At 45.6% G+C, this 10,901-nt stretch overlaps 1 protein-coding gene across 2 annotated transcripts; it reads left to right on the forward strand.

The window, feature by feature from the left end:
- The first annotated feature begins 2,287 nt into the window (after positions 1 to 2,287).
- LOC141049676 (forkhead box protein I2-like) lies at positions 2,288 to 5,267 on the forward strand. 2 transcript variants are annotated; one of them, XR_012220412.1, is made up of 3 exons: positions 2,288 to 2,814; positions 3,917 to 4,044; positions 4,626 to 5,267. XR_012220412.1 is itself a non-coding variant. In XM_073546326.1 (2 exons), the coding sequence occupies exons 1-2, from the start codon at positions 2,370 to 2,372 to the stop codon at positions 4,889 to 4,891; spliced, it is 711 nt and encodes a 236-aa protein (XP_073402427.1). In that variant the 5' UTR covers positions 2,290 to 2,369; the 3' UTR covers positions 4,892 to 5,267. The 2 variants fall into 2 exon arrangements, 1 of the variants encoding a protein (XP_073402427.1); XM_073546326.1 differs by lacking the exon at positions 3,917 to 4,044 and having other exon boundaries at positions 2,290 to 2,814.
- The last annotated feature ends 5,634 nt before the right edge of the window (positions 5,268 to 10,901 follow it).

Here is a 10,901-nt window from a genome sequence, read left to right on the forward strand (position 1 = left end):
ACCTTTGTGCAATGACGTGCAATCCATACTGGGCCTAACACCGTCTGAGCCTGCCTCATGCTGTATAGACATATATTTTGAATGTGTACGCTATCCATACATGTTATCCGGGGATACGGTACCCCTTCTAACCTTTGTGCAATGACGTGCAATCCATACTGGGCCTAACACCGTCTGAGCCTGCCTCATGCTGTATAGACATATATTTTGAATGTGTACGCTATCCATACATGTTATCCGGGGATACGGTACCCTTTCTAACCTTTGTGCAATGACGTGCAATCCATACTGGGCCTAACACCGTCTGAGCCTGCCTCATGCTGTATAGACATATATTTTGAATGTGTACGCTATCCATACATGTTATCCGGGGATACGGTACCCTTTCTAACCTTTGTGCAATGACGTGCAATCCATACTGGGCCTAACACCATCTGAGCCTGCCTCATGCTGTATAGACATATGTTTTGAATGTGTACGCTATCCATACATGTTATCCGGGGATACGGTACCCCTTCTAACCTTTGTGCAATGACGTGCAATCCATACTGGGCCTAACACCGTCTGAGCCTGCCTCATGCTGTATAGACATATATTTTGAATGTGTACGCTATCCATACATGTTATCCGGGGATACGGTACCCTTTCTAACCTTTGTGCAATGACGTGCAATCCATACTGGGCCTAACACCGTCTGAGCCTGCCTCATGCTGTATAGACATATATTTTGAATGTGTACGCTATCCATACATGTTATCCGGGGATACGGTACCCTTTCTAACCTTTGTGCAATGACGTGCAATCCATACTGGGCCTAACACCGTCTGAGCCTGCCTCATGCTGTATAGACATATATTTTGAATGTGTACGCTATCCATACATGTTATCCAGGGATACGGTACCCTTTCTAACCTTTGTGCAATCAGGTGCAATCCATACTGGGCGTGAGAACGGCTGGCGAGCTGTTAAGCAAGCTACAGCACCTGTCCAGACAAGTACAGGGATTCCCTAGCGAGGAGACTTATTTGATTGTTTTCAATGTTGGGACAGCAATTTTTGGGGAGCACTATACTCTGGAGAATGATAGATGGGGCCCACCATACACTGGAACATTCCAAAGGTGGACATCAGACACTGGAGCAGCATTTACAGGGCCCATTATACACTAGAGCATTAGAAATGGGGCCCATTATGTTTGGAGCATTATTTGGGCCCATAAGACAGTGGAGCTTCATCCATGGGGACCAACATATACTGTAGCATTATGTGGAGCTCATCATATACTGTTTCAAACATTATATGGGACCAATAATTTTGTATGGAGAAATAGATGGGCCTCGTCATGAGATGTAAAAAGTGAGGTATTTTTCATTGTACTATACCGCTATTTCTCTGCCGTATCGGAGCATGATGAGTTGTGGTATGTGTTAAAGGGGCGCTCTTTCGCCCAGGGCACATGAAAACCTGCAGCCAGCCCTCCCCCCCCACAAATTTAGCCAAATAACCCCCATTTTTCAGTGCGTAACTTGTATTATGAAGTTAATTAAGGTTGACAAGCTTAAGTAAGAAGAATTGATGCTTTTGGCATTCAAATGGGCACTGTAGGTGTGTTTCCTGTCCTCCTCTCACTGCCGACTTTTATTCCCCATTGACTTACATTGGGTTTCGTGTTTCGGGACGACCCCGACTTTTCCCTATAATCGGACGATCTTGCTCGACCCGACTTTTGGAAAAGTCGGGTTTCACGAAACGAAACGCGACCCTAAAAAACCAAAAGTCGCTCAACTCTAGTGCACACGGTGCGGATTCTGCTGCGGATTTTTCGCGGTTTACAATCCGCAGCATGTCAATTCTTTTGTGCAGAAACGCTGCAGTTTCACACCTCATCCATTATAAGGTGTAAAACCACAGGCAAAACCGCAGATAAACCGTAGGACTTTAGTCCTGCGGATTTATCTGCGGTTTTCACTACAAAATCCGCAGAGGCAAAAAACTCCGTGTGCACATAGCCTTAAAAACACAGAACAGGTGTCACTCTTTCAATTAATTTTTCTGTGTAACTTCCACTCCTGGTTTTGCCGTAAATATACTGATGTAAAATACCAACATGTGAAAAACCCTTTAGTGAATACCATAGACGCATCTTACTATGGGGTGGAATGGGACGGCACCAGCTTTACTACTATGACCTTTTTCATTTACTTTTGGGCTTGATTGGAAATTGTCTGCAAGTTGTGCAGAATGCGACCCCCCCAGCTTGGAGCTCATTAATGGCTGAGTGAGGACCAATCTTGGTTCTGCTTCTGAGCAAGCAGCACTCAGGAGCAAGTTCCCATCCGGGACACTGCTATACACAGGAATTATAGGACATGGAGGTCTCCTCTCGAGATTACTCTAAAGTGCAGAAACCGCACCAGCCTTGGAAATTGTCTTCAGTGTATGATGTATCTAACCATCCAGTGCCAAATGGGGATGGCTCCAGAAATTTGCCAAATGACGATGCCAACAACCAAGCTGAAGTCTTGGATCTTTCTGTTAAGTTGGGAATGGCAAAGAAGCCCTGTCTGCCTAATTTAAGCCACAATGATTATCGGATTCAAACCAGGAGACCACATTACTCCTTCTTGGCTTTAATTGCCATGGCTTTTCAGAGCACACCCAAGAAGAAGCTGACCCTCCACCAGATCTATAGCTATGTGGCCAACAAATTCCCCTTCTATAGAAGGGATCAGGGCGGCTGGCAGAACTGCATCAGACACACCTTGTCTGTCAACGACTGCTTTAAGAAGGTGGACAGGGAGGCCTGTGATCCAGGTGCGTGCTCCGTTTTTTTAGAAGCCCCAACATCTATTATCAGCTATTTGGGGTTGAGCGTGATGTTCATTGTTTGCATAAATTTTTTTTTTTTTTTTTTTGCTTGCTTTGAAAAACTTTTTTTTTCTTTTGTTTTCACTATATACTAGCTCAAATTCCTCATTTTAATGACTAATTTAATTTAAATCTGCTTCCTGTTGGTGAATGAAAAGATTCCAGGTTTTTTATCTAGAACCTAAAATCTGTATTATAAAAACTCATTCTTAGGCCATGTTCACACGTTCAGTATTTTGTGTGTGTGTGTAAGCTAAATCCAGGAGTGGATGATAAATACAGAAGTGGTGACGTGTTTCTATTCTACTTTTCCTCTGATTGTTCCAGCCCTGGTTTTAGCTTACAAATGCTGAACGTGGCCGATGACCATACAGCTCCAAGCATGCCATAACAGACCCTGGGAGCTGTGGTGTCCTGCCATATATTGAGCTTTGACAGGGAGGTCCACATTGGTATGTTACATTGGTCTGCAGCGCCATTATAGGGGAGACCAAATATTACATGTTGGACATTGAAATCGCAGGTTCAGTTTAATGCATATATCTATGTGGGCTCACAGATAAGAGGTCATTTTAGTCAATAGATGGCTTCTCATTCAGACCCTCAACTATATTTTATAGGGGTAATCCAATCCCGCTTGCTTCTGCATCAGGTGATAAGCGTCACAGATGCCATCACTGACGGTGCGCGAGCGGCAGGTAGAATGCAGCTGAAATACTTCTTCGAATAGGATGGGTGTGTGATAATGGCAGGTTTCTCTTACGTCTGCACACATCTGCTGTCTTGTAACTTCCCCAGTCCTGCACAACCACCTGATGTTGAAGCGAGCCTGGCTGGGTTACCCTTCTTTAACTCTCAAATACTCTTAGGCCAAAATTCAGACTGTTTTTCACATACGTAAAAAAAAAAAAAAAGTTATTGGCGTCATCCATGTTTCATCGGTTTTTCATGTATGTCTAAATAAATTCCAATCCATCTCCTATCCTTTGTTATGTTAATCATGAACAGTGTATGGATGTCATCCATGTGCTGTATTTATTTTTCACAGAGCCACACACTTCTACTGGCACTTTTCATCCATGCTGCCGAAAAGACAGGTCTCTCTCATTGAGTTTTGGATTAACACACAATACATGAAAATACAGGGACATGTGAACATCGCATAGACTATAATGGGTACGTGTTTTGGATCCATGAAAACCACAGAGCACGTATTTGCAATAGACATCTGAATGAGGCTAGGCCAGATGGACTCCTGGAAAGGGTTTTTTTTTTTTTTTCCCTGAGTGTGTAATAAAATGTGTGTGTGTGTGTGTGTGTATGTATGTAGGTCAAAAACATTATTTCATTTAACCACATTTTTTAAAACTTTTTGCGGGTGGAAAGGGTGATAATTCATAGAAATTTAGGCTGTGTTCACACATAGCGCTTTGTTTAGCGGTTTTTACTGCGGTTTTCACTATAAAACCACTAAAAATAAGCTTCCCAGTCATTTCTATGCATTTTGCACTTTTTGTGCACATTGCGCTTTTTGCCGCGTAAAAAATGCAGCAATTTTGAAGATTTTTCCACGGTTTTGGCTTCTTCCATGCGGTTTGAAACCGCTGCGGAAAAAAACGCATCAAAAACGTGCAAAAAACGCCGCGGAAAATTAGGTGCAATTTCTGGGAAGGGATTCAGGTTTTTGAGCAGAAATTTTCTGCAACGTCTGCGCTTAGCCTTATTATTTTGTCTTCTTGTCGCTTCTGTTTCCACAGGGAGAGGGTGTTACTGGACTTTCGATTCAAGCTGCGTTAAGATGCTGAGTAACGGAAAACTCAAAGGGCAGCGGAAAAAGCACAATGAGAGTAAAACCTCTAACAAGCTGGATAGCACACAGAATCTGAAGTCGCTGTGGTCTAACATCCTTGCAGGATCTCCAATGGGTAAAATGAAGTCTTCTCCAGCTTTGGACATGAGCCCTTGTCTTACCAACTGTCCATCTACCATAGATGTAGTGAGGAGTAATGAAGTGTCCAGTTAGCTCATGGAGGATGTCTCAACCTCCAAACTCTACTTCAACAAATTCTTCACTAACTCCATTAACAAATTACTGCCCAAACCAACCTTCTTCAAGCCTTGACATCACCCAACAAATCTGAATAGATTGTGCTCTTCTTTTGTCATCCTTCATCGTGCCAACCACATGCTTTTATAAGTGATCATCCTAGAATTGATGAGGATAATAGTGTTGAGCAAACATGCTTGGGTAAGGTCTTATCCAAGCACGCTTTTGTGCTAATAGAGTATCTTTGGCGTACTTGAAAAATAGGTTTAAGTCTCCGGGGCTGCATGTCACATGGCTGTTCGACAGCCAAAACATATACAGGGATTGCCTAACACAGGAAATCCCTGCATGTTGTTGGGGTTGTTGAACAGCTAAGAGACATGCAGTCACGGGGACTCAAACCTATTTTTCGAGCACGCCAAAGATATTCCATTAGCACACAAGTGTGCTTGAATAATACCTTATCTGAGCATGCTTACTCATCACTAGATTTTAATTTTTAAACCACCTGGGTCCTATTTTTTTTTTTTTTTATGTACTTTTATTTAATCAAAGGACCTGACCCATGAACTGGTAAATTGTCACCTCAATTTTACTTGGCATCTTGAAAGGCCATTAAAAAACGAAATCCAGGTTTGGAAGCTCCTCTCGCTGGCAATTACATTAGGGAGTGGTTGCGCCATCTCTGGACATATTTAATTGTTTTCATGATTGTGCAGTAAGCATTAATAGAGTCAACAGGTGTCCATGTTCTGATTTGTAGTGGTTGCTATATAGGAGGGCTCACATTAACAATACAGAATGTCGGTCATACTTACTGCTGAAATATGGCTCCTTTTAAAAATCCTGATTGACCATACAAGACTTTTCTCTACCCAAGACGATCTGTGAGCACAGACCCAGACATGGACAGTTTGCCAGCGCTCTGCCCTCATGGTATTTCTGCAAAATCTTTAACTGGAGCATGTTGCAGACTTTTCTATAGTTTTAGTTAACTGTGGTAAGAAACTGTATTTTATGCTCTGTATCAATTGTTTGTGTTTTATGGAATTTTAAAAGTAGAATTTTCTTAATGAATTGGTGTGTTGTCCTTAATTGAAAATATGTTCACTCTTTCATCCCTCCATCTTCTCGACTTTCTAGCAAAACTTGAGCCTGAACTTCCAGGTTGTGGGAATCCGCCATTCAGAGTTGGATCCCAAAACCCACCACAGCCCCTGTTGCAAATGTAAGGCTAGTTTCACACTAGCGTTTATTTCCTGCAGCGCATGACGCAGCTAAGCCCTGCCCCCTGCCGGCCCCCTACCCGCCCCATTCAGTCATCGCCACCTACTAGCATAGGGTACGCTGGCCATGCGCTAGTAGGATTTTAGCGTGCGCTGCGCACTTTTGAAGGTGCGCCGAACGCAGCATGTTGCATTTTGGGGCGCACCTTCAAAAGTGTGCAGCGCACACTAAAATCCTACTAGCGCACAGCCAGCGCACGATCTGCGCACCCTATGCTAAAGATGGTGTGTGCAGATCGCAAGCATCCATGTGCGCTAGTAGGCGCCGATGACCAGATGGGGTGGGCGGGGCTTAGTGGCGCTGTGCGCTGCAGGAAATAAACGCTAGTGTGAAACTAGCTTTAGGGGTACAAAGTATGATGTGTGTCCCTGTATTAGAGGGACAGTGCAGTTAGTACTAAAGCCACTAGATGTGGTACAGAGCCCTTAGTCTAGTCACCCTGTAAATAGTTAACATAGAAGGGGTTAGCTGGGAGAAAGGTAGCAGGATTTCCTGGTTTAGTTCAGTCAGGGGGAGAAGCCCATAGTGCTCGGGTGGGCAATATGCCCAAGCTGCCCCTCACTCAGTAATGTTGAAGTGTGTGTGCACAGCCATCTAGAAGACAGTGCTCCAGCTAGTTATGATATAGCTGATGTGGAGGGGATTGAGTTCCCCAGAAGCAGGAAACAGTTTCCCAGTAAGAAAACTGCAGTACAGTACAAAGCCGGACAAACTGGCGGATTACTCAGTATGTGGAGATTGCTAACATGGGTGGACTCACTTGGTGCCGGGGCGAAATGGATGAGAGCCCTTGTATACAGTGAGCTTACACAAAGAGGATGCTGGGAAAATGTACAGTGCGGTGTGACCTGATCTTGAGCCGTGTGACAGGGAGAGAGAAGGGAAACATGCAGTGTTGTGTAACATTGAAACTGATGCAGATAGAATTTATCTGGATGTGCTGAGAAGATCTGAAAGTAAAGTTTTGCATTTTGAGTTTTACCTGGATTATGTCTCTGTTCATTGGCATGAAGCCAAAGGTAACCCCACGGAAAGGAGGGTAGGCCCTGTCGGCACCAGGAATGAAGAGGCACGTGTACTAGAAGAGCAATTTCTTCAATAGCTGTGAAGGAAGGCCAGGGCTCAGGTGCCCCGGTATCCTCGGCCATGACTACGGCACTGGCCGATCTTTACACAGTCACAATTTGCTTTTTCATGTCGTTTACGAAGTGTTGGCTAAATGGTAACATCCTTGGAGCAGTCACTGCTTGGTAAAGCATTTGGCAGTTCTGGGTAGGCACAACAATGGGATCTTATGGCATGTGATGGTGAGAGAGGCCATGGAGGGTTGTGAGATCCCAAAACCTTGAAGATTGAGTCTGATTTTTACTGGAAAGTTAGGTCATTTAGGGGAACTGTGGTGTTATGCACACCTTATTAATTTGCCAGATCTCATCAATCTGGAGCTGAAAAAACAATTCAGGGAGATTTAAAATTTAAGTCGTTCCTACTGGACCAGTGCTGCTATGTTGCTGCCGGTGTCCCTTTCTGGGTTGGTCTTCTAGTGCAGGGATGTGCATGACTGACAGCAGAACAGAGCCTGTCCTGAGGTTTAGTTTTTTACCCTTGTGCCCATTAAAGGCTGATCAACCGATCTTAGACTTCTGTAGTCCAGTGTTAACTAATGTTAGGAGTAACTTTTTCATGGAAAAGCCTAATTCAATCATACACAACTACAGTGGGCCGAGCATGTTTGTAAATGCAGCAATAAAATTTCCAGGAATCTGTTCTGGACTTGCTGCCCACATTGTCGATTTGATGCTTATTTTCCAATGCAAATCCAGAGTGTTTCCACATCAAAATCTGTTCTGTTAAATGTATATTTTATGGATAATGCTTGCAATGAATAAGGTGAAGAGATCGGAATGACCTCTGCACAAATAATTTGCATGCTTATTTAAATAAAAATCTGCAAACGTGTTAATCGGGTTTTGAATAATATGAAATTAAAGAAAAGTTCAAACCTTCTCATACGACTGCATCACTGGTATTGGTCCCCTCCACAATCGATGTAGACTGTGTTTCTGCCCACTGTGTATTGCATTGTATGTTTCTTTGCATTCTTCCTCTGTATAGGAAAGTTAGGCCAGGGTCACACTTATGAGTGTGATGCGAGAAACTCGCACATCAATACCTGGCACTGCCGCTGTCACTCGGGACCAGAGTGTGTGGCTGTATGTATTTCTGAGCAACCACACACTCGATCCCGAGTGCCGGTGGCAGTGCTGGGTATTTATGTGAGAAACTCACGAGTCTCTTGCAAGTGTGACCCTGGCCTTAAGTTTGCTTTGCTTTCCTATACAGTAAAGGAAGCGGTATGCAATCAGACCGAGACCAAAATTTTTGGCCACAGCCAGATTCCTATTCATCAATGGTAATATTATTCAAAGCTGGTGTGTGTGACAGGGCAATTGGCCATGGTCCGCATTTCCTTGAGAGCCCACACTACTGCAGGTTCGGTGGGCTGGTTAGTCTTTGGACTACCTGTCTTTAAAATGCAGAAATCACATTTAGGCCGGGATCACACATGTGAAAAATACGGCCGAGTCTCGCATGTTAATACCCAGCACTGCTGCCGACACTCGGGAGCAGAGCATTCAGCTGCATGTATTGCTATGCGGCCGCACGTTCCGCTCCCGAGTGCCGGCGGCAGCGACGGGTATTAAGATGCAAGACTCTGCCACTCAGTCGCCACGACAGCATCAACAGAGAGGGGATCCGCCTTTCAGGGACTGGAAACCTATAGACATAAAAAGGTGGCCCTCTCCCTCGCCTCAGTTTGGTTTCCTGTCCCTGACATGGGAGCTGCTTCAGACATACCTGCAGAAGATCAAAGATATTCGCAGGCCTGGCTGGTCGACTGTCCAGTGTCCTGGAAGCGCCCACGGCAGGGGGACTGTTGGTGAGGCGGAAGCAGGACAATGCACCCTCCACGGGGAAGGTTGACTTTAAGGGGCCAGTCGCCGCGTGTACCAGTGAGAATACGCATGAGGACCTTTCTGCCTGGGTCAGTGCCAGCTTGCGGCATCCGGGGTGGGTGCTCCCGTCTCTCGTGGGTGTCGTGGCCGTGCGGGGCTCTGGCTGTGCAGGGAGAGTGGCGGTGCAGTCTCGCAGTGTGCCTGTCACCGACGGGGCGTGGCCGGAGTGACACTATGGAAGGGGGAGGCCCCTGATGACACGGCTGGTGGCGCAGTCCGATGACTCGGTCAGGCATGCTCTGTAGGGGCTGCGGCGCTGGTCTCTCTGAGGGGCGTGACGCTGCACTAGGCCGGGTAGGCACCGGTGGGGGGGATACTGCCTGGTGAACGGATGTTGCCTAGTGGGGGAGGTGTTGCGAACTCATTTTCTGGTTTGCTTCTGGTGAGTGTGGTGGAGCTGGCTGTGTTGACAGAGGAGTTGTGAGTTCTCCATCCGGGCTCCCTCTAGTGGTGACAGTAGGTAATGAAGCTGATCTAAATGGCAGAGACCTGCCACCGGAGGAGGAGGACTGTGAGTGGACATCAGGAGTCTCTGACTGAATTTAAGACAGCCAACTCCCTAATTTTGTGCTGGTGATTTTTCCTGCCCTGAGGTTCTGGTTTCCAGTTCTGTTCCTGCCTTCTCAAGATAAGTGTGCTCTGCTATTTTTTTTTTTTTTTTCACATGAGATTTGGTCTGGTTTACTCAGTTTTTGTGGTCAGCCAGCCCCTGCTGGGGCTGTGCTGAATTTCCATTCTTATGTCTCTGTTTATGCTAGTTTGCTTTTTGTCCCTGATCAGATTGGTCTCTTTTTTTTTTTTTTTTGCTCTGTCTTCAGAATATACCAGAGTGCTGATATAGGGAATTGAAGTCTAGCGACTTCAGGGTTTTTGCTATCAGAAAGTGTTGGACATTTTTTGGCAGGGTTTGTGCGTGATTGCAGACAGCATTTTTCCCTTCCTATACTTTCTAGTTAGTGTGGGCCCCATCGTTTGCTCAGCCTATTTTCCTATCTGTGTTTGTGTTTTCATCTTGTCTCACCGTCAATACATGTTTGGGGGCTGTCTATTCCGTTGGGGTCTGCTCTGGGGCAGTTTAGATATCCCCTTTTCTTGCTTTAGGATTATTTAGTTCTCCGGCTGTGACGAGGCGTCTAGGATCATCGTAGGTATGCTCCATGGCTACTGCTAGTTGTGTGGATAGGAACAGGGTCTGCAATCTGCTTAGTTACCAACCTCTCTGGTTTTCTGTGGCTTAGCTTGTTTTTCCTCCTCAGTGACTCATTCATAACAGGGAGTCTTTCCCAGCGCACATTAAAGTACTGGGCAGGCCACCTGGATTCGCCTGCTGGCCCCATCCAGGGTGGGTACCATTGGGGGAGGCCGGCTATTTAAAGGAGCTGCAATGGCATCCAGGTGCTTCCAGGCCCATTTCATATAATGGACTCACCGGAGCAGCAACATTAGCCAGAGTACCCACTGCAGCTTCTCTCAGAGAAGCCCCATGGATCAGCTTCCCAACGGCAGAAGCTAAGTCCAGGCAGAAGCTAAGTCCAGGCAGAAGCTAAGTCCAGGCAGAAGCTAAGTCCAGGCAGAAGCTAAGTCCAGGCAGAAGCTAAGTCCAGGCAGAAGCTAAGTCCAGGCAGAAGCTAAGTCCAGGCAGAAGCTAAGTCCAGGCAGAAGCTAAGTCCAGGCAGAAGCTA

Source organism: Dendrobates tinctorius, unplaced genomic scaffold (assembly GCF_039654945.1).
Source record: "Dendrobates tinctorius isolate UK_male_01 unplaced genomic scaffold, ASM3965494v1 ptg000147l, whole genome shotgun sequence".
NCBI classification, from domain to species: domain Eukaryota; kingdom Metazoa; phylum Chordata; class Amphibia; order Anura; family Dendrobatidae; genus Dendrobates; species Dendrobates tinctorius.